The sequence below is a fragment of the Triturus cristatus genome, chromosome 8 (genome assembly GCF_964204655.1).
Source record: "Triturus cristatus chromosome 8, aTriCri1.1, whole genome shotgun sequence".
NCBI lineage: Eukaryota > Metazoa > Chordata > Amphibia > Caudata > Salamandridae > Triturus > Triturus cristatus.
In genome coordinates, this window is record NC_140591.1 from 1,122,467,692 (window position 1) to 1,122,491,477 (window position 23,786).

General features: G+C 41.3%; 1 protein-coding gene across 2 annotated transcripts in view; it reads right to left on the minus strand.

Moving 5' to 3' along the window:
- Nucleotides 1–23,786, minus strand: part of RASA3 (RAS p21 protein activator 3) — an 886,845-nt gene that overhangs the window by 208,829 nt on the left and 654,230 nt on the right. For both annotated transcript variants that reach the window (XM_085622738.1, XM_085622739.1), the window contains exons 13-14: nucleotides 19,600–19,674; nucleotides 8,158–8,281 (exon numbers count right to left, since the gene is read on the minus strand). In XM_085622738.1, the coding sequence (XP_085478864.1) occupies nucleotides 8,158–8,281; nucleotides 19,600–19,674 (199 nt within the window). The remainder of the gene's footprint in view (nucleotides 1–8,157; nucleotides 8,282–19,599; nucleotides 19,675–23,786) is intronic.

Sequence of the window (23,786 nt, forward strand, 5' to 3'; positions counted from 1 at the left end):
CCCTTTAGAGTCTCCTCGTTCTCAGACATTTTCGTACTGCAAAAATATCTCCCCCTCTAATGCTCCACAAAATGAGGTAATGATCCTGAACTGTGCCAACTTCTCCTGACAATCACTCCAGCTGTACTTTTCTTTCTTCCCAGTGTCTCTTCCCTTAGATGCAGATATTCATCAGCTTAAATATCACAGGTTTAGCAGTGAAAGGTTGGTATACCCACTTTAATATCCGTTCTGCCTTTCTCATTCAATGCTACTGTCATATCCGTCCAGAAACAGTTTCTGCCTTCCTCTTCATGTCACCATCTTGCTATGCTTATAAGATTTCCAGTATCTCATATTTATCAAATAACACTTTACACTTAGTGACTACCAAATATCTGATTCTCTCAATTTATAAAGCACTTTCCAGGACATCTCAAAAAAGGCATCTGCTCCTCTTCATAACTCTGGTCTTTTTCCCCTAACATAAGCTTGCTACTTTGCTGAGCCCCAAGCTACCAAAGAAAGCTGAGTTGGTAAGAGGAGAGAAAACATCTCCACAGTCGGTTTCTAACAGAGTCTTCAAAAGTGAAACTTTTTGGACAGCAACTCCTAAATCTCATTCAGATCTATTGTAAGCCAACTCTCTTGTGAGCCTTTAGGAAATCTCCCTGGAATCGTTAGGATGTTGTTTAATCTAAGTAGTGCTTAGTTGCAGTTGGAAAACTGATTAATTCTTATTTTTAGAAATGCTATTTCAAAAGGTGGTTTACTTGGTAGGTTGATTACTTGGATAAATGCATTTAAAGAACTTGGTTACGACAAAGGGATAAGCACATTTTATCCGCCCCATTGGTTCTCTGAACTCCTGTAGTAGCACTTGTTGGAGGATAAACATAACTTTGGGTTCTGGGAGATAGTTGGCCTTGTAGCCATGCACTGATACAATATGTATAGGAAGGGCATGGTGTTATAATACTAAAATAAAATATATAATCACAAACACAATTTGCTTAAATGTAAGCTACTAAAGAATACTATGATCCTAAGAAGAGACTCGTTTCTAGGGTTCCATAACCATCATGATTAGCATGAATTTAATCATCGGGATGCATGAATTACAGCCTTGAATGATTTCACTTTCTGGGGATACTGGCCTTTGAGAGGCCACAGAAGAAACCGATGAATGGTTGGCTTGGAGACCTCTAACTGGGAAAGTGGGTCATCTAATAATGTGTTTTTTCTCTACCAAGGGCTTCTTTCTAACATCAGAACCTTGTCAGTTTAGGGTGAAATTCACTGACCCTTGTAGAGTGGGTTCTAGTCCCTTTTTTCAGATACCTAAAGTAGCATAGATGGTCAAACTGCTAATACAGCACATATTGTGCGAGGCATATGGCCCACTCTTTGTGAGAAATGGGTTCTTAGAATTGCAGCGGTCCTTTTATGCTGAACTGAAAGCATGTCAAAAAACAGAAAACAGGGACTGGCTGGAACTTAAAATGACTATGGTTCACTGGAGTCCCAAACTTAAGACCCTATGTTCAGCCAGTAGTTACTCCTCAGAACATGTTTTTCTTTAAAGGTATTACAACTGAGGTTATCATGTGGTGGACAGAAAGATGGAGCAGATTGACAACATGCAAAGAGGAGCCCAACTCAGAATACTGAAAGTTTTCTCACAGAATAAGGTGGAATTGTTATTGGATGAGATGAATAAACTCTTGGGAGGACTTACTAGGCCAATATGAAGGGATCCAGACAAGTTGCTACAAAGACCATTAGCCTTTCTTCTAAAATCCTAATGATATTGTATGGGGATTGTACTGAAGTTGGCAACCATGAGCAGTGAAAATCAGACATCTGGCTTGGAAATAGCAAACTCTTGGTCATCCATGAACTAAACCTAAATATCCTCACCAGAAAGAGGGGCAGTCTAAAAGTGAAGAAGGATATGGTAATAATGGGCTAGAGGTATCAATGTGGTTTACAGTGTGGAGAGAGTTCGGAGAATGCTAAACATTTCTTGCTGGTGGAGTCACCCAGGGTCTTTCAAACAATTTGACTGTAGACACAGGGAGAATATAGGTTGGGACAGACACAATGTAACACCTGCTATGCCTTTAGGTTAATTGGGTAGTCAGCATTGTAAACAGGATGAGCAAGAGGGACCCTACTTTGGGAAGAGGATAACTGGGAGGATGTTTATTGATAAGGATGCTTGCCATCTTATTATTATCTTGTCACTCTGTTCACTTCTTTCCCCTGCTGGGGTTGACTGTTGAATGCATGTTCCATTTTTGGTGGTTGTGGATAAAAGGGTGTTATACTGCAATGTAATCTGGTTCTTGAATGTGCTGATTAATAAACAGATTTCCACCTAAAAACAACTTGCCAGTAGCAGAGAGACATACAAGTTTTCAAATAGACTACATTTTTCATAAAAGAAGTTAGCAAATATGAAAATGAGACAGAAATGCAGTACAGGAACAGTTTATGAAAACAGGAACTGAAGATTTGTGTTGGCACAATAAGCACACATTTTAAATGCTACAGCATCTTATTTTTAAGCTGTTTCCAGCGTGCCAGTCTCCAATTTGGTTGGTGTGAGCAAAAACTTATAAAGATTAATGGGTTTAAGATTATAAATGCAATAACTATATCTGTTATAAAGAGAATCAGTTTGAACCTCAACCTTTGTAGTAATATAATCTAGCAACTAACATCGAGATATATTGATTTATTTTTGATGTCTTGAATAATATCTGCTGCGCAAGGACCCCATCCCAATAATACCAGGGAAGGGCTGGGAACAATTTGAATCTGCAGATGGGTTTTTAGATATTGAAAAATCAACCCCCAGAAATTACTTAATTCATTACAGTGCCATGTAACATGGGACCAATTGCACAGTCCATAAACTCACATCTAAAACAATAGCCCCGAATATTCTGGATTGATTTTTTTTTTAACTGTGGGATCCAGTAGATTAGCCATTTTGATTAAACTGCTTTCTCTAAAAAGTGGCCCACTGAGTGCAGACAAATTGAGTCGATCAATTTTACCCAATATCTCTCGGATTAAAACTATGTCCTCCTCTTTCCCTAACTTGTTCACAACTTTGGTCACACTTGCCGCTACGATCTTGGCTAAAACAGCAGATGTTAACATTGATGGCCCAAGCAAAACTCTTTTATCACCCGTAGCATCCCCTTTGAGTGACACCTCTGGAGAGACCCAGAAAATGCCATAACGGCAGATGAGTATTTAGTGGAAGAGAAGACCTAATTAACTCAGAACAACAGGAGCAGTCTCTGGTGGCTAGTACTGTGTCAGCTGGTGAATCTAAAGGAGCGCAATTTGAGGAAATGTGCCCACCCCCAATGGAAGGAGGAAGGAGGTGCCTGATGAGTGATGTGTTCACATTATTTCAGTCTAACAAAACTGTGGTGAAATCAGGCAGTCATGGTAAAAGACCTTCTGATAGGAGAACTCACATCTAAATTAATATATTTAGAACCCTTGCCACAAGAAACTTTGGTGGTAGTGACACAAGAACGGCAGAGAATTGGTCAACAGCCGGGAAGCTTCAGCAAAATTGTATAGAATTTGGACACGGACCCTCAATATTTTATTTGCTATGCTAGAAGAAGTGCTGAGAGAGATCAACGTGATACAATCTACACAGAGAGAGATGGTGGGGGAAATAAAAAAGAGTTTTGGCAATATCAATAGGCAGCTGACTCAGATGTTTATTAAAATCGAGGAAATGGAACAGTGGGTGTTCAAGTGTGATGATAAGTAGTAATGTGCAGTTTAACTGAATGACAAACTTGAAAAGTAAGTTATATGACTTAAAGACAAACAAGAGCAGATGGAGAATCATGCAGGTTGTTTAAATTTATGTGCCACTGGGTTTCCAGAACATCAGTAGGTTAGTTCTGGCTTTGTTTCTTTGGTGGAGGCTTTAATAAGGACACCTTTGGTTTGGGCCTTTAATGCTAGAATCCTCCTAAAGTAGTAGCAAGACTGAGTATGAGTATCTTCAAAGAATACATACTTTTCCTCCATGTCCTCTCTGTGATTTATTACAGTGCTTCTTGTCTGTTTATACGCTGGACCCTTCTTGCAAACTTGGCTTTAGAACTGTTATTGTGCAAGCTCTAAAGACTTTAGCTCCTTGTTTTTCTGATGACTGTAGTGCCAAGAGAAGGTACTTCAGAGCATTTCGGGGCAGATGTAAAACCGTTTTTTGCAGTTGCAAAGGGGAATTTGGCCCCCTTTGCGACAGCAAAAACCATCGGCCTAATGTACTAACCCTATTTTGAGAGTCGCTAACCTATTAGCGACTCGCAAGATATGGTTAGCGACTCGCTAGTAGGAAGGAGCGTGCCAAGGGCGTCCCTTCCTAATAGTGAGTGCAATTGCAATGCACCATTGTTTTGCGACCGCATTTGCGGTCGCAAAACAGTAGCAGTTTACCACCATTGTCAAAAGGGTGGTAAGCCACTCCCAAACTGGACCCCTTTCCTTTTGTGAATGGGTTTGCAAAACAATTTTAAGAGCAGGCAGTGATCTCAGGGAAGACGGGCTGCATTTAAAAAAAAAAAACTGCTTTATGCCCCTACCTCCCAAAAAATGCCACAGTCTTTCTGCCCTCCCAGGAGGCAGATGGAGGCAATAGCCCACTAGGCACCAGGGATACATTTTGTTCAAAATTCAGGGGTGGGGGATGCCCAGAATGGGCATGCCAATGCCTCCACACTCCCTCACAAAAAGAGATGCCACAGTCCTTCTGCCCCCCAGGAGGCAGATCGGGGCAGTAGCCCCTGATCTGCCCCCCAAGGGGGCAGAGAGCCCACTAAGTGCCAGCGATTATGCTGGATTTGTATACATTGGGGTGGGGGCTGGCCAGAAGGGGCATCCCAAAGCCCCCCACCATGATAGCCACAGTCTTTCTGCCCCCATGGGAGCATATTGGGGCAATAGCCTCCCCAGGGCGGCAGAAAGCCCACTAGGCACTGACTTTTTTTTCAAAATGTGCCTACCTGTGGATTTTGGGTCCTAGCGCAGCTGGCACCTAGGAAAACATAGCAAACCTGTATAGTATATTGATCCACACAAGCCATACCATACTGGACTTCCCAGGGTGTCTAGTTTTCGAAAATGTGTGGGTTTGGTAGATTCCCGTAGACGGCAGCGAACCCGGGGCCAAAAAACTAGGTGCTCCCCCCTGCGAAAACAGGTTGTTTTATGATAGGTAATTTTGAAGTCTCCACAGTACGATTTGGGACATTTCCTGTTACGGCCACTATGCCTACCCACACAAGTGAGATACCATTTTTATCGGTAGACCTGGGGGAAGGCTGGGTGGCAACCCGGTGATCCTACAACTTTCCCACACAAAAATGTGAGACACATTTGATTTTTTCAGCAGAATTTGAGGTTTGCCGGGGATTATGGGTAGGGAAACATTGGGGGATCCATGTAAGCCATACATCACTAGACTCCCCAGGGTGTCTAGTTTTCAGAAATGTGTGGGTTTGGTAGGCTTCCCTAGATGACCGTTGAACCCGGGGCCAAAAACTCAGGTCCCCCCCCCTGCAAAACCAGCACGTTTTATGATAGGTAATTTTGAAGTCTCCACAATATGTTTAGGGCCCTTGCCTGTCGTGGGTACTTGACCCACCCACACGAGTGAGATACCATTTTTATCAGGAGACTTTGGAAAATGTGGGGTGGGTGGATGTTTGGGACCCACACAGACAGAACTTTCCATCACAGAAATGTGGGGGAAATGTTTTTTTTTTTTACAAAGTTTGAGATTTGCAAGGGATTCTGGGTAACAGAACCTGGTGAGAGCCAGACAAGTCACGCCATCCTGGATTTCCATGGGTGTCTAGCTTTCAGATATGTATAGGTTTGGTAGGTTTCCCTAGGTGACGGCAGAGCTAGGGTTCAAAATCTACAGCTAGGCACTTTGTGGTGTGTACACGTTGTGTTTTGGACTGTTTCCTGTTGCGGGCACTAGCCCTACCCACACAAGTGAGGTACCATTTTTATCGGAAGACTTTGGGGAATGTTGGGTGGGTGGAATTTTGAAGATCCACACAGATTACAGAACTTCCCATCACAGAAATAAGAGGAAAATGTTTTTTTTACAATGTTTGAGGTTTGAAAGGGATTCTAGGTAAGAGGACCCGGTGAGGGCCAGACAAGTCACCTGATCCTGGATTCCCCCGGGTGTCTAGTTTAAAAAAATGTATGGGTGTGCTAGGTTTTCCTAGGTGCCAGCAGAGCTAGGGTTCAAAATCTACAGCTAGGAACTTTTAAAAAAAGGGTCAGTTTTCACTGTAAAAATGTGGTGTGTCCACGTTGTGTTTTGGCCGTTTCCTGTCGCAGGCACTAGGCCTACCCACACAAGTGAGGTACCATTTTTATTGGAAGACTTTGGGGAATGCGGAGTGGGTGGAATTATATGTATCCATGCAGATTCCAGAACTTTCCATCACAGAAATGTAAGGAAAATGTGTTATTTTTACAAAGTTTGAGGTTTGCTAGGGACTCTGGGTAACAGAACCTGGTGAGAGCCACTCAAGTCACCTCATCCTAGATTCCTCTGGGTTTGCTAGGTTTCCGTAGGTGCCGGATGAGCTAGGGTTCAAAATCCACAGTTATGCACTTTGCACAAAAAAGGTCTGTTTCACTGTGAAAATGTGGAGTGTCGATGTTGCGTTTTGGGCCAATTTCTGTTGTGGGCCGTAGGCCTATCCACACATGTGAGCTACCATTTTTATTGGGAGACTTAGGGTAACACAAAATTGTAGAGCAAATGTTATTACCTATTGACTTTTGATACAGGTCTGCCTTCCAAATGTAAGACAATGTGTAAAAAAGGAGGTCACTTTGAAAAATGTCCTATTATTCACATGCTAGTATGGGTACCCACAATTTCGAAGATGTGCAAATAGCTACTGTTTCTAAACTCTATATTTTGTTCCCATTTCAGAAATACATAGGTGTCTTTCGTACAGAGTTTTCACTGTTTATATTTTCCAAAATTAATTTCTATATAACCGGTACACAATAAAAAAACATTGCAAGACTCTGCTCAGTTATTGGCTCTGGGTTTGTTGGGTTCTTGGTGAACCTACACGCCCTATATATCTCCACAACCAGAAGGGTCCAGCGGATGTAACGGTATATTGCTTTTAACAAATCTGTCATAGTAAGAAGAAGTTTAAGGTCAAAACGTTGGCACAAATGGCTGTTTTATTCAACCCATTTTCAATTTTTCCTATTTTCAACTGTTGGTTTCTATAAAAAAAAACCTTAAAGGATCTCCACAAATGACCCCTTGTTGAATTCAGAATTTCGACTACTTTTCTGAACTGTATAGCTTTCCAGGATCCATTATTGCTTTCATACACATTTCTGCCATTAACTGGAAGGAGGTTGAACGCACAAAAAATAGCAAAAAATAGGCTATGTCCCAGAAAAATGCCAAAACTGTGTAAAAATGTTTTGGTTTACTGACAAAAGTCTGTCAGTCCCTGAAAGCAGGGAATATGGTAATTTCAGCAGCACAAACCCTTTGTTGATACCATTTGCATGGAAAGAAAACAGACGCTTTCATCTGCAGCACTTTAATTCCCATTTAAAAAAAAAATATCTGTATTTTGGCTAACTTCTGGATCCCTCCCAGGGGAATCAACAAACCCTGGGTACCTTTAAAATCCCCATGATGTTGGAAGAAAAGGACACAAATTTGGCAAGGATACCTTATGTGATCAAAAGGTTACAGGGGCCTAAGCGCGAACTACCCCAAATAACCAAAAAAAGGCTTAGCACAGGGGGGCGGGGGGAGGCCTAGTAACGAAGGGGTTAAACAAAATCGGCTCGGTATTAAACACTCGACCTTACTAGTGCCTCAAAGTGTGTGAGCCAATGATGCAAGACGTTAACAGAGGTACAAACATCTGTTAAGCCATTTTTAAAACAATGGCGGAACTTTGAAGGTAAGAGGAGTAATTTTAGTTCAAAAGCTCTGTAGATGTAATATTATAAAGACCATCTATTCATTTCAGCAAACCACTGCAGCAGGCACCGGAATCTTAAATAGAGAGTGAATTAATGTTTAACAACACAAGAAAAAACACACTAAAAGGAAACCCATACCTTGGAAGCGCTTGGCAGCAGACTCTCGCAGAGAAAAGAAGATATCACACATGACGGTGGGACAGCTCACCCCAGACTTTGTTATGACATTGAAAATGCGATCGACATATTGCCTAAGGTTCTCCTAAGAAATGTCACCAAGAAAATATGTTAAAAGTCAAAAATACACTGTACAATAGAGTTTCCAGCAAAAATATCTATTTTGTGTGGCATCAAGCTGAGATGATAGTTTTCGGCATATCCATTTCAATATTTATAAAGCAATTCTAACCTCACCAGATTAGAGCAGAATGTCACTCCCCAATGGAAGAACCTCAGTTCTACGGTGAATAAATACACATTAAATGGATAATTAGCTTACACACTACCTTTCACAAATAATGGGATTACTACATTCAGTCATCCTTTTAAATATTACTTGTGTGAATTTCAAGCTTTCAAACAAGTTTTTGTATTAAGTTTTCCCTACTTTCATTCACGACTTGTGCAATAGCATTGACCAATAGACTGCATGACTAGTGGCAGATTGTCACATTTTCATTTTAAGCATACTGTATTCTGCTAAGGGAGTTAACCACTGGTAATGCCTGATTGTGTGTGAGCAAAAACCTATAAGCACTCACCCTGCTAATTTCATTCAATATAGGCAAAGATCCTCACTGTTTTCTTTATGTCCCTGCTATTTAACCTAGAATGCATGTGAACAGTAGTCCGTTCCCGCATTCTAATCTCATGAGCCATTTCCAGCAATCCACCCAGGGTTATAATGTTTACTATTCATCAATGATTTATTTTGATGTTTTTAGACTACCTTGATAAGTGAACTTCTCAACAATCATAAGAGACAGATTTTTAACATTTTCAGTAATGCAATAGATTTGGGCTGTATGGAGAGGTTAAGGAGGGAGTCATTCCAAAAAAAGAACCACTGATTGACAAACTAGACCTGCATTCACCGCTCTTTAAGCAACCAGGTTTACTGATTTGGTGCTTGGACAACAGAAACTCTAAACCTAGACACTGCCAGCCTCCCAATAATAACCCAACACCTATCACTGACCTCAGAGCCAAAATATAAACCTGCAGGTTAGAATTTAAATCTATTTGACCAAAAACTTTCAGTACTGTCGCCCACCTTTACAAGAGCTCTCCAACTCAAGAATCCACAAGGCATCATTCAACCTAACCACCAAAATGGTAGTTCCACTCCAACCCATCCACTTGAGGATTCATCATTATTCATGGTTGTATCACAACCGCAACAAACTCAAGCAAATTATGTTGTCCAGAGGGCCCATAGCGTGAATATAAATAAGACATAAATGTAGCATCTGTCAAACTTACACCAATTCAATTCCCTTCACATACTCCTCTCTGCACAAATGGTATTCCTGGCAGACAAAAGACCTTATACTCTCATAAAATGTCCAAAAAGTGACTCCAACTGCACACAGCTTCATCAAATCCTTATGCACCAGGATCCCCATCCACATCTCAAGATTTTTAAGAAACTGACCTATCCATTTCTCACCACCATGCTACTAATGCCGCAATACTATCTGCAATAAACCCGAAATTATCAGGGCAATACTGACAAACAAAACCAAAAGATGCTTCCGTTCCCTTTGTCAGTACCTGAGTCCAAGTGGTGCCTTTCTTACCTGCTTGTCCTAAAAAGTACCCACAATGCTGCCTTGCCCATTGACTGGCCTCAAATTGCTCTCTTTTTTGAGGAGCTTCACCCAAGACCTTCAGTCAACCACATCATAAAACTCTTGACTCGACCCTTAAATATTCAGAAATTATTGACCCTTTGCTGCTATTCAATAAAATCTTAAAATTCAGGAAGAGTTTGTTTTCCAATAACTTTAACACCAAAGAATGACAATAGTCTGGACAATGGAACAGGTTCACATAAAAAAAGACAATAAAAAAAACTAAGCCTTTGACAATATTCCTGTGCTAACCAACTTTCATTTCATATGTACACTCATCCTCACAGCATAAAAATGGATTGGGGTGCAGATCTATGTTTGGAAAGCGCATTCCCTTGGCAAAGGAAAATAAGTGAAATATGTATGTTTAAAAGCTTGCAGGGGCTATACAAATGCCAACATCGATCTACCATTTTACTATTTTGGTATAAAACTATAGAGGTTCAACTCTCCTATGGCTAGGTTTGCGATACATAAATGCCCATAATACAATAAATAATACTCCTCAACCCCTTTCTGCTTTCAATGCAGTCCAACATGACACATTCAGACAAAATATCAAAACTGACTATAGCCTGAGATTACAGTCTGAATTGGTTCTCGTCCCCAGTACTCCTACCAGAGAAGATTAATGTACTCTCTTCTTCTCCAAGAGTTGTTTGACTCCTTTGGTATCCCATAAGAATTCCCCACTCTCAACTATTCTCAAAATCTACATGATGACCCTTATGCACCTGCTTGTAAACAAAACTAGGTTGAACGCTTGAAAAGAAAAAGAGAGAAAACTCGGATTTTGAAAATAAGTGCGAAAACAAAAGTTTACATTTTAATGCAGGCTATGTATTTGGAAATTAGTCTGAAAGTCGCAAGTTGGATATTTCACTCATTTGCTTATATATTTTACAGTATGTAACTATGGCTGTAAGGCACCCTAAACTTACATTCCCACTCCTAACCCTAATGCAAATCCCAGCACTTACAAATTACTGGCATGTATCTTAACCCTAACCTCATCCCTAACCACAACTGCATCTGTCACCCTAACTATCACTTAACCTTAACATTAACCATTATCCTAATCCTAACCCTACTTCTTACTCTTACCTTATCCTTAACCATAATCTCATCCGTAAGCTCAAACGCTAACCCACACTATCAACTAAGACTAACACTAAACATAACCTCAACCCTGGCTCTAGCCTTAACCTGGTCTACATCCAACCCTAAGGCTAACCCGAATAGTATCCTTTACCCATTTGACATCTTTTTTCATTTTTGATTTTTCATCGGACTTTCTATTTTTATCACTTTTTATTAAGATTCAAACCACATACCATTATGAATCATAGAGTCTATTGAACTTTGTGCTCTTATGGAACACAATTCTAGCTTAAGAAGAGGAGCTGAAAGAAGGACTCCACGCACATCATCAAGAATCTACCCACAGTAGGAGTGAGAACCCCCTTTCACCCCATTGCACTAGATTTCTGCTCGGTAGTCATATAGAGTGTCATGAACTCCAAACTGGACTATATATATATGGTCTGCTAAGTCAGACTGTGGCTAACTAAACCAGAATACAGAAAGTGTAAAAAAAGAGACAACTGATGTCAGACTTGAGTTAAAATAAAAGCCAAGAGCCTCTATTTAACATTCAAGTATTCAGCATAAAGATAACTCCTTACATTCACAGCACACAACTTTCTTAAAGACAATCTCATCCATCTCCAATTCTTAATGTCCAGATACATTAGAGGGGGAAATACACTTCACAGAGCGAGTCACCATACTGTGGAACTGACTCCCCCTTAAATGATAGTACGCTTCTGTGGCATCCTAGAGTTCTATGCCTGTTGTTATGTACTTTAGAATGTTATGATGTAAATAGCAGGGACTGTTCATTGATAGCTGAGGACTGTAACCTGAAGCAGCTGTTGTGCTTGCTGTCCGTGGATGGGATCCTTTCTTGGAATAAACCTACTTTTACTATGAATTCGGAGTAACCCTCATTCTTACACTTGGCGACAGAGGATGGCTACGGAAGGATCCCAACACTAACGCAAGAAGGACTTTCTCAAGATCAAAGATTTGTTCTTCTACGTTTCAAAGGTACTGTTTTTAAAATTTTAAAAAAAAAAAGAAGGCAGGAAAATCATCTTTCCGCTTGATTTCTGGCTGTTTGACTTGCATCTCACTTCATTGAATGAGAAGCTGCACTCTCAAGCAACGCTCCTGATGCGCTTTTAAAAATCGTTACGTTATCTAGTGACTTGCACTCCTGTTTAACACCGCTTTTGTAACCGTGGTGTTGTTTACACCGATACTAATCGTTTCCGGCCATTTGCATGTGCAATTTTTCGTTTGTTTAATAGGGCCTTAATTGGCGGTTGGAGAAAGGAGGGGCGAAACGGAATTGTTTATCATTGAATCCCTACCTTGGAACTTCAATACATGGCCCTCGAGCGGCGTAGCTGAGTTCGACTGATGTTCTCTACTCGGCTTCATTCTACTCATCACTGAGTTCGAGCGGCGTCTCCCCTGGTCTCTGCCTCCATTGTTGCTGGTGCCTGTACTGCGCGCTGATCACGTCATTCCGTCACTAAGCGTCCAGTTGCCACGGCAACCTTCACGCTTAACACGTCGACGTGACGGCCATCTTGGAAAGCTCCAAAACAACGCGGTGAATTTCTTGTTCTTGGTGCAAAGTGACGAAACGTGTGCAGTAATTAATATGTGCTCGGAGGTACATCGAAGTGGATGCTGGTGTCAAATCTCAATTTTTCTAAGTTAATACCTGCTCGGAGATACAACGAAGCGGACGCAGGTGTCAAACTTCATTTTCTCTGTTCAACATCACAGGTATTTCCTTGTGTGTCACACCAGTGATACCCACACTTGTATTTGACACTACGTTGCTCTTTTCAACAGTGACATGCTCACTTAAGCATGTCAAGCCAGTGAAGGTACAAGAAATATTGTGAAACTTTATTATTACACAGTGTGTTACAACCACAGTACAAATATTTCTTTCCTATGTTTTGTTGAATGCTCTATGAGTAATGCTTAGTTAAGCAGTCTGAGGGTCACAATAATTTTCTTTAATGTTCATTTAGTCTACATTTAGTCTACATTTGTTATACAATATGCAGAATGTAACTGCACCTCCGTTTTTCTTGTCATCTCCTGGTGACCCACCCATTAGATGGCAAAAATGGCGCAAGGTCTTTGAGCGATATGCTAGGGTATGTGGGGCTTCGTTAGGTGCGGAAAGGAAAACAGCGTTACTTCTTCATTGCTTAGGCTCGGAAGGTCAGGACGTATTTGATCACCTTCCTGAGCTTGAGGATCGCACTCTCAATGAATATGAAATATGCATAGCAAAATTGGACAAACACTACTTGCCTAAAGTCAGCACAATACTTGAGAGGTACCATTTTGGTCGCAGATCGCAATTAGATGATGAAAGCATCGAGAATTACATAACTTCTCTTAGGAAGCTGGCTTCTTCCTGTAAATTTGCTGCCACTCTGGATGAGCGGATACGGGACCAATTTATGTTAGGCTGCAACATTGAGCGAGTTAGAGAAGAGTTGTGGCAGAAAGATGAACCGACACTAGATGATGTGATAGTCATCGCTAAAAGGATTGAGCACTCAATAAAATGTGTAGATGTTATTAAGAAAAATGGTGATGTTAAAGGGAAAAGCTCGGTTCAAGCAGTTAAAGGTAACATGAAAGAAGAGGTAGAACACAAAGAGGTCAAGAAGAGTGGAGTATCTAATGAGCCACAGGGTAAATTCAATTTGTCTCTAGTCAAATGTTTTCGCTGTGGGAAAATGGGTCATTTCGCTAATGATAAACATTGTCCCGGCTGGAAAGCCACCTGCAGCAAATGTAAGAGGAAGGGACATTTATCCATAGCATGTAAAGCAAAAAGTTACAAAGGCAAGATCAATGAAGTTGATTATGATGTTGATGATGATTTTGTAACTTTTGAAGATGTAGACTGTGGTCAAATTCAGGTTCAAGTCATACAAAATGGGGAAAGTAAAAATTGTCCGACGGATGAGATTCTTGTTGAAGGGAAACCAACTAAAGTCCTTTTCGATTCTGGGGCCAAGATCACCATAATATCAAAGGCATTTTATCTCAAGGAAATGAGACATAAAACTAAAATTTTTCATCCAGACATTAGACCGTATGCCTATGGTGGTGAACCAATACACTTATTTGGCTATTTCTGGGGTCTAATAGATTATAAGAACAGGTTAACTAACGCAAAAGTGTATATTTCGCAAAAGGGTGATAGCATACTAAGTTGGTTTCACCAAAAAGATCTGGGGGTGATCTTAGATCCTAATTCCTCACCATCTATCATTCTAAAAGAAAATTTCCAATCTAAATCAATCTCAAGCATCCATCAAATTTCTGACAATGAATTCTCACGCATGTTGAGGGAGAAATTCCCTAAGGTTTTTTGTGCTAATTTAGGTTGTCTTAGGGGCTACATTCATCACATTCGCTTAGTCAAGGATGCGAAACCTGTTTGTTGTAAAGTACGCAATGTCCCAGTTGCCGTTAGAGAAAAGGTTAAAGCTGAACTGGTGAGACTTAAAGCAGAAGGAGTTATTGAGGAAGTTGAGGCAACGCAATGGATTGCTCCGGTTGTGGCTGCACAAAAATCTGATGGCTCTCTCCGTTTGTGTGTGGACCTCAGAGAATTGAATAAGAATGTAATTGTTGATCGGTTTCCCTTACCAAAAATAGCTGACATGCTAATGTTGTTAAAAGGGGCAAGAGTGTTCAGCACACTAGATCTGAGATCAGCATATCATCAGATTAGATTGGATGAGGATTCAAAAGATTTGACTGCTTTTGTCACTCCTTATGGAACATACAGGTTTCTTAGGCTTCCGTTTGGTTTGGTATCAGCTGCGTCGGTGTTTCAGAGGGCTTTGGAGAATGTGTTGGAAGGCCTAAGTGGTGTCAGAATTTATCAGGATGACATATTGATCTTTGGAGTGGACAATAAGGAGCATGATGCTAGACTCTTAGAGGTGTTGAGCAGACTTAATGATTTTAGTTTGACTGTTAAGATTGAGAAATGTAAATTTAGGAGAAGTTCCATTGATTATCTTGGCCATACTATCTCAGAAGGTGGCGTATTGCCGAAAGAGGGTTTGATCACCTCGATACAAAGAATGGCCTCTCCAACTAATAAGGAGGAATTAATGAGTTTTTTAGGAATGGCAGAATGTTATAGTAAATTTGTTCAGGATTTTGCCTCGTTGTGTGTTAATATGAGAGCTTTATTGCGCAAGGGTTGTGAATTTGTTTGGAATGACGCGTGTGAAAAGGAGTTTTGTTTTCTTAAAGAGAAGTTAAACTCAGCCCCCAAGTTAAGCAGCTTTGACCCTGACAAAAAATCGATTCTAATAACTGATGCCAGTCTGAAAGGCCTGGGAGCAGTTCTTCTTCAAAGAGCAGATGGCAAGGATGACGTTATCTTATTTTTGTCAAGGAGTTTAAGGGGGGCAGAACAGAGATACTCAGTAGTGGAAAGAGAAGCTCTGGCTATTTACTGGTCTGTGAAGAAACTCAAAAATTTACTGTGGGGTAGTGTTTTTGAAGTCAGGACAGATCACAAGCCGTTGTGCGAAATTTTCAAGAAAAAGGGCATTGATGCTGTCTCTAGTAGAATCACTAAATGGGCTGTGGGCCTACAAGATTATAATTTCGACATCAAGTATCTTCCTGGGGTAGAGAACAAAGTGGCTGATGCACTTTCTCGCCTTGTTCTCGAAGATGATATGGGAGATGAAAATGAGCATGAGCAAGATGAGGAATTAGTGTGTGTTATTGAAGAAAACATCATTGACAAAGTGAGATGGGAGGAAGCTCTTCAGGCTGACGTTGATCTAAAGAAAGTACTGGAGTGTATTAATGTAGGCTGGAGAGTTAAACCCAAAGGTAACGAAATCTTAGAGAGGTTTTGGCATGTCAAGGATCAACGGTCTGAACAGAATGGTCTTCTTGTTAGAGGCATGAGACTTGTCCCTCCAAGTTCCATTAGGGAAGAGCTTATTTCACTGGCTCACATAGGACATTTAGGAATTTCTAAGACAAAAGAAAGACTGAGATTAGCCTATTGGTGGCCCGGAATGGATTTACAGATTGAAAGGAAAATTAGGGACTGTATTGATTGTGCGTTAAGTGAGTGAGTAGCCAAACCTAAGGTACAGCCCATGGTCATAAGAGATCGTCCTGATGGACCATGGAAAGAAGTAGGGTTAGACATTGTTGGTCCCATTTGTCACGCTAGTACAGAATGGTATATACTGGTTCTTGTTGATTTTTATTCCAGGTGGCCAGAAATAGCTATCACTCGTGGAATTGAGACGAAACATGTCATATCGTTCCTCGAAAAGCTCATTGCTAGGGAAGGTATACCTGGCAGCATTCTTACGGACAATGGTGTCCAATTAGTTTCTAGGGAAATGGAGGTGTTCTTGTCTAAACATGGCATTAGACATAAAAAATCCTCACTGTATCACCCAGAGACAAATGGGATGGTTGAGAGGTTTAATCGTGTACTCAAGGAAACCATTGAGATGGCTAAGTCGTCTAATTTAGACTGGCGCCCTGAAGTTTGGAAGAAAGTGGAAGTCTATAGATTGTCACCACATGCTGTCACCAAAAGAACGCCTTTTGAGCTCTTTAGAGGTAGGTGTGCCAATACTATTGTTACTCCCCCATGGGTTAATGACATGCAACCGGACAGATTTAGTGAAAATGAGAAAAGTGATTGGCAGCTGGCAGAGTCAAAGAAAATTGAGTATAGAAAGGTAATTCATGATTTAAGGAAAAATGTGAAGGAAACAGTGGTCAAGGTTGGAGATTGGATTTTAATAAAAAATCCTTCAAATAAAAAGTCTTCTACAGCATTTTTGAAGCCAATTCAGGTCATTAAGATTTTCAACAATGCTGTTAAGACTGCTGATCACCGCATTTGGAATTTGAACAGGGTGGTGGTGGTTAGAAAAGAGTTTGCTTCTAAGTCTAACCAATCCCCTGGCCTGTCAGCTTCAACCCAGAATGCACCCAATGTGTCAGCTCCAACCCAGAATGCACCCAATGGTATTCGGAAGTCTTCCAGGGTATCTCATTCTCCAAAGTATTTAAGTGATTTTGTCAAATAAGTTATACCAGACTGTTTTCCTGGTTTTTGCTGTAAGTAGGCATTTACACTTTGTAATTTACTTTGTTCTTTTGGAAATGTACATTTGTTATGTTATTTATTAGGAAGGGAGATGTGTGGCATCCTAGAGTTCTATGCCTGTTGCTATGTACTTTAGAATGTTATGATGTAAATAGCAGGGACTGTTCATTGATAGCTGAGGACTGTAACCTGAAGCAGCTGTTGTGCTTGCTGTCCGTGGATGGGATCCTTTCTTGGAATAAACCTACTTTTACTATGAATTCGGAGTAACCCTCATTCTTACAGCTTCTTATTAGCAGTCAAAATCTTCTTCTCCAAACCAAACCTCCAAATGGTGATATCCTGCAATGATTTTTCGTTCTCAAATACAAGCTATAACCAACTGCTACACATCTAGTAAAGGTTGCTTGCTTGTCTTCCATCCCTCAAATGTGAACACACATGAACAGGTCTAAGATCCCCCTAACCTTCCACCCTGTGGGCCCGTTGTGATCATGATGCCTCTAAGCATCTTGAGATGTGCGCAATGTAAATATCATAAATAAATTAAATGCAGAGTTAAAGGCTATTATTTTGGGAAGAATTTCAAGCTGTTTATGACACAGACTGTGGAAAGGCATACATACACACTGGGCTGAAGCGTTAGTAAAACATGAATCGTCTCTATTTTTAGGTCTCACCTACACAGCGCGCATGTACTACTTAGGAGGACCTTTAGCCGTCGCTCTGCTCTTTTCTGAAGCACATACTCGTGCTTGTGGCGGCATCCACCTTGCCGGAATGAGCAGCGATGCGCATGCTAATTTGTTGTTGCTCGCTCCCGCAAGGCGGATGGTGCCACAAGCGCGAGTGTGCTTGAAAACAGCTGCTGTCACACGTTTAACTTTCAGCGCGAGGCGCGCGCTTGTTTATAAACCTGCAGCTGTGTAATCTGGGGCACATTTAATTTATTTTTTCTTCGGATAGTTACTGGCCTGTACATTTTGGAGCACTTGGGCTTATTAACAAGAAATGATGCATGTTATATGAACGGGGCACCCTTTTGCTCCTTCCTAAAACAAAAAATGCTGTATTAAGTGAATCCAGCTAAGCAGTCAGTGAGTGTTTGGCTGTAGAAACGGAAAGGCTTGTGTAACATGCACCAGCTCTTCTAACGCCACGCCGGTGTGTGCCTGGACAAGTTGGCACTGCTTTCATCCTTTAATTGCGGGGCTGAACCCAGTGTCTGGTCTGGAGAACGGAGTGCGGGAGTTTTTGCAGTGGCAGAGTTGCCTGCCCTCCCCACCCTTTTTAAATGCTTCCAGGAAAAATCTGTTGGTCTCTGGTCATCTGTCTGTCTGTATCTCTCTGCCTGGCTCTCTTCGCCCTCTACCTCGCCTCCTTCTCTCTCTCTCACCCTCTCCCCCTTCTCTCTCTTGCCCTCTTCCTCTCCCACTTCTCTCACTCGCCCTTTCTCTGTCGTCTCTCACTATCACTATCACTGCCTTTCTCTGTGGCGCTGCCGCTCTCCCTCTTTTCCTCTGCCTGTTTTCCCCTTTTTAACATCCTTCCACATTAGGGTGTTCTCCCCCCACACACACAGCCACACCAACCGCCTTTCTTTAATTATTCCCAATTCAGAGAAGCCAGAGGTGCCTATTGGAGCCCTCAAGAAACTGGCACTGTCAATCCTCGGGGTCCATTTGACATTGTTTTTTGCGGGGAGAGGCCGTTGGGAAAACCGGAATTAAAAGTGCATGCCTGTCCAGTTGCAACATCGATGCTTTCAGTCTCTTTGCATTACATAACATCGGTGCCATTGAACCCCAAATGTGCACACTGACCGTTCAGTCAGAAGGTGGTGGACTACATCAAATCGATTACCTGGCCTGGAGCCGAACAGGAAGGGTACTTTAGTGCTAAACTACCACCATGGGAGGAGTCAAGAATTCTAAACCTCATTCTAATTGACCTTGGCAGCCCATCAACTTCAAAAAAATATTCAGAATAACAATGAACCCTCTCCAAAAGCAACAATTTATGCAGCACATGCATAAGAAAAGGATACTACAAATCAGAAGGTAGGAAATAAAACAAGCATTGGCATGGCCAACAGGTCTCGCTTTTGGGACCTTATAAGCATTTAGCAATGCAGCACAATATCCTTGGTGCAACAACATCAACTGTTGCATGGCTAAACACTTATAAGGTCCCAAAGGCTATGCCAATGCTTGTTTCATCGTGGGCACCAGGGGACCGGAAGTGGAAGGGCTATCTCTTTGCGGAGCATGTGTATGACAATGGCATACCACTGTCAGAGAGTGCTCCTGAGAGAGTGGACCGCTCTAGCATTCTTCAACAGCCCCCATCCCAACAGTGTGCCCCAGATACAATTCTCATTCTCATAGCAACTTGCTGGGCTTGGTTGGGCTGAGCACAGTCTCTTTCCTAGTACTATTAAAAGGGAAATGACACTTTCAGTACGACTTTCAACAATGTGCAAGTGACTTCAAATGCAGTTTTTTTTACCTTGTTATTTTCCAGATTCTCTCCATCTTTCAGCTTTACTGGATCAACTTCGCATGGTTTATGGACCTCGCATATCTGGAAAGATGCTATAGTCATTAAACTGCTTAGTCTTCAAGAGATAACATTTTAAATAAGCAGACACTTTTAACTGCTCTGTTGATGCATTATCAGATTGTGATGAGTTGTGTTTATCTAGCTCTTGCTACCCCTGCAGTGCTTTACTCCAGGCAGTACCCTGCTCCTGAACCCATGGTCTGTGGTTAATCCAGAGGGGGAACCAGGAGCAGCAGGTAATATTTCTGGTTATCTCTAAAGACACACAGAATGCAGACATACAAATGTATGGTTTCAATTTCCCAAAACATGAAAAATATGGAATTTGTGACAACATGCATTTTAAACACATCAGAAGTAACTGTAAAATAAATTTATGGTATACCTCTCCCAACAATGAAAAAAACAGTTGAAAAAAATATCTGAAAATGTTGGTATAACAAAATACAGCATCTGCTGGATCAACTTAGAATGGCAGGCAGACGGAACCTGAAAAGTGATATAACATTCTAGACGAGAGAACTCAAACACAAAAAAACAAATTCTGAAAGACCCATGATTGGCAAAGTTAACAGTTCTGTCCTGGTTTTCTAGTCTTGTGATAACCGTAGTTGGTGCAAGTAACATAACAGCATGTCATGCAGACCTTGATACACAAGAGCTGATATTTCCTTCTCTCATTTCCTCAAGACCCTACACTGAGTTCATCAAATTGCCCATACATATGAGTTGGTGGTAGATATCATAACAGGTTTATGAAAGATGCTTTTGGATCTTGATTCTGGTTTTTCATTCTCCTATGAATTCAGGTGAGCCCAATGTCAGTGACTGTGCCAAACTGAGAACTCTGGATTCTGAGGTCTTCTCGCTGCCTGTCAGGATCTCACGTCTACCAAGCAGATGACAGGCTCAGATTGCTGCTCATATAATCCTTGCCAGACATGTCTGTCAAGGGACTAAGAATTTACAAAGTCAGTACTCAGAAAGCAGTTCACTCCCTGAGGGTACAAAGAACTCAGAGGTTCAGGACTCCTAAAACTGTGCTAAAGAACATGTAGGCAAGAACCTCACAAAGCACGGCTATCTTTGAAGTGGCACAAAACATACACACTCAGACCATGCAAAGCAGACCTAACCCCTGAGGAGACAAGGAACATCATGCTCAGATTTACACAAACTATTCCTCAGGGAACAAGGAACTTACAAGGTCAGGTCTTACAAGCACAACAATTACTCAGAAACAAAGAACATTGATGGGGTAGGCCTCATGAAGCAACAGTATCCCTCATGAGACAAAGAGCTCACAGTCTCCAGCCTTCTAAAGGAAAGTTATTCACTGGCATCACAGAACATACAGGTACAGACCTCACAGATCAGGGAGATCCCCAAGGTGACAAAGAAATTAGAGGCTGTGGACTCACACACCACAGCTATCCTCAATCTGATAATTAACATAAATGTTCAAGCCTCACACGGCAGAGTTGTTCTTCAGGTGATAAGAAGGTACGCACTTTGGCTTTTGGCAGCTTTTCTGGCTCTCACGTTATGTACATCTTTCGGGTGTTTGTTTTGGACTGAAGAGGTATCGCTCAGGTTATATAGAAAGTGCTGGTTCAGGTTTCACATATACAAGGAAACTTCATAAAATTTCCAGATGCAGGCTTAATATAGGAGGCCTCGTCCTCATGTGACTGAGAAGTTACAAGCTCAAACCACAGAAAGCACAGTAATTGTGGTTTCAGACAGGAGAGATACATTTCAGGTTGCAAAATTCTGACAATCTGAGGGTATAGACAGCTGCAGCACTACTTCTGTTCCACATACCATATATCATCCAAGAGCCAGCAAACAGCTCAAAGCCTGAAGGGTGTAGCAGTCCTCCAAATCTCTGTTGGAGTCCTCTGGACTCACGATCAAGCTCTGGCCATTTTTAATGGGGAATTTCAAGAAAACAGAAAAGGCTGCATCATGCAGCCCCGTGCGGGCTGCACCAAGGAACACTTATCTGCATTGGTGCTGTACTAGACCAGCATTTGTCAGCAGGGGTGCAAAAACATGCAGTGCATTCTTAGCAGGGTAGCTATATTTACCAGCCCATGTTGACTGGCATTTAATACTTTAGCAGCTTTGGAGGACTAAGTCAGTACCTTACAATAACTTCATTACAGAGCCACAGTATCCTATAACCACCCTCATCACGCCTACATTACTGTACAGCAGTACTTAGCTGGACTGAAATAGCTGGCCAGAATTTCTCAACTGTGCTGCAGTACTTTATAAGCCTTTCACTGCAGAGTTCAGCACTAGGCCAGTATTTCTTAACAGGTCGCAGTAGTGTCCCAGAGCTGACCATGACTTCTTGCAAAGGGATGCAGTACTCTACTGGCATGTCTCTGTGGGGCTGCAGTACATTACCAACAGTTTCCAGAATGGATCCAGTACTTTGCAAGCTATTCACAATGGCAACAGTTCACTAGCACCTCACAGCAATGTTGCACCTCTGTACAGCACATCTTAATATGGCTGCAGTACTCGGCCAGCATTTCACAACAGGGTTGGATTTGTTTATAATAGCTTCACTGGAGACTCTAGCACTCAGTATGTCTCAGCAGGGCTGCCTAGCATTTCTGGACTGGACTGCAGTGGCCTTCTCAACAGAGAAACAATACATTTCAAGCACTTGTATGCATTAAAGTACACTTTGCAGTAGTGATTTAGCAGCACTTTTTAAGCACTCCCAAGTGGTGTCCAATTACTTTGCAGCACTTCTCTGCATGGTGGTTGTGCAGATGCAGCACTAATCACTAGACAGGGAGTGAAATAGCAATAGAGCATTTGGGGGCAGGAAAACAAACTGTGCTGCTGAATTCTGCAATCCCTTTGTAGCAGCCCAGACCTAGTCATATTGAGAAACCACAAGTGAATTTGCTGTTTGTAGCCTGGAGACCGCAAGTAAGATGTCAGTGGCAATCCGTCCCTGGAAGGAGGAATAATCCAAAACCAAAACTATACTCAAATTAGTAGATCCTTCAATTTCAATCCCTTAATAAAATCGTCATACAGAATCCCCCACTGGTCGTATGGACCTTTGATTGACAATTTGAAGTATGTGAAAGGAGCTAACATTAGCAGTACAAAACAGATAGTCATGAAACCCATGAGGCTCCAAAACAACAACAGAGAACATGATGTCCAGACTATGAAGGTTTATTAGCAAATAAGTCAAATCACAAGCCAAATTAGTTGGCAAAAACTTAGGAAATATGTTAAAATGGATATTAAAATGATTGAGCAATCTAAATGTAAGTACCATAAAGAACAAAAGGTTAACCACAAACACGAAGAGAACACAGAATATCCACATTACCCATAAAGAAACTTCCCTATTCTAAATAAAGTAGTAAAATGGATTTCTAAGAAGGAGCAAATTGAAGGTGACAGTATCATATGAACCAAGTTTAAGATTCAAGGCACATGAAAATGTTTTCGAGCATAAAGCCTAAAGCCTTTCCATTCGGGAAATCAGCAGAGAAGAGAAAAATGGTCTTCTCTCCTCAAAGTCAAGACAGGGTTTGTCTCAACTAACAAATGGGGAAAAAAATAAAACAACAGAGGGTTTCTAAAGGCTTCTCACTATCAAGTTTCCACCAAAATGGACCAATCCCTCAACAGATTTCTCTGGGAGTCAGTAGACTCCCTATTTTCTCAGCCCCACACAATAGACCGAACATCTGCTTGTCCTTGTATGTATCATCCGTCTGGCCTGCCTGGTACAGGAGACTCTTCTCACCATCCAATCTCCACGTCCACCACCAAATCCTCATTACAGCACCTCGCTATTAGTCTAATACAAAAAAGAACCTTTCTCTAACTCATGAGAAGTCTGATAGAGTAGAGAAAACAAGACGCTGGAAAATATTTTGTAATGTATATCATATATAACTCATGCCTAGTTACAGGCTAAATAACCCCATGATCCAACATGAAAGTTAGGCGACTACAATCAACATGAGTGAATGAGACAGTAATTTTGAAAAAGAGTACATTTTCTGTTACTGTGAGTACTGTGATTACAATTCAGCTAAATATGTTCTTCAGGTGACTCTTAGTTCCCTTCTTAGTTCCCTACTAGA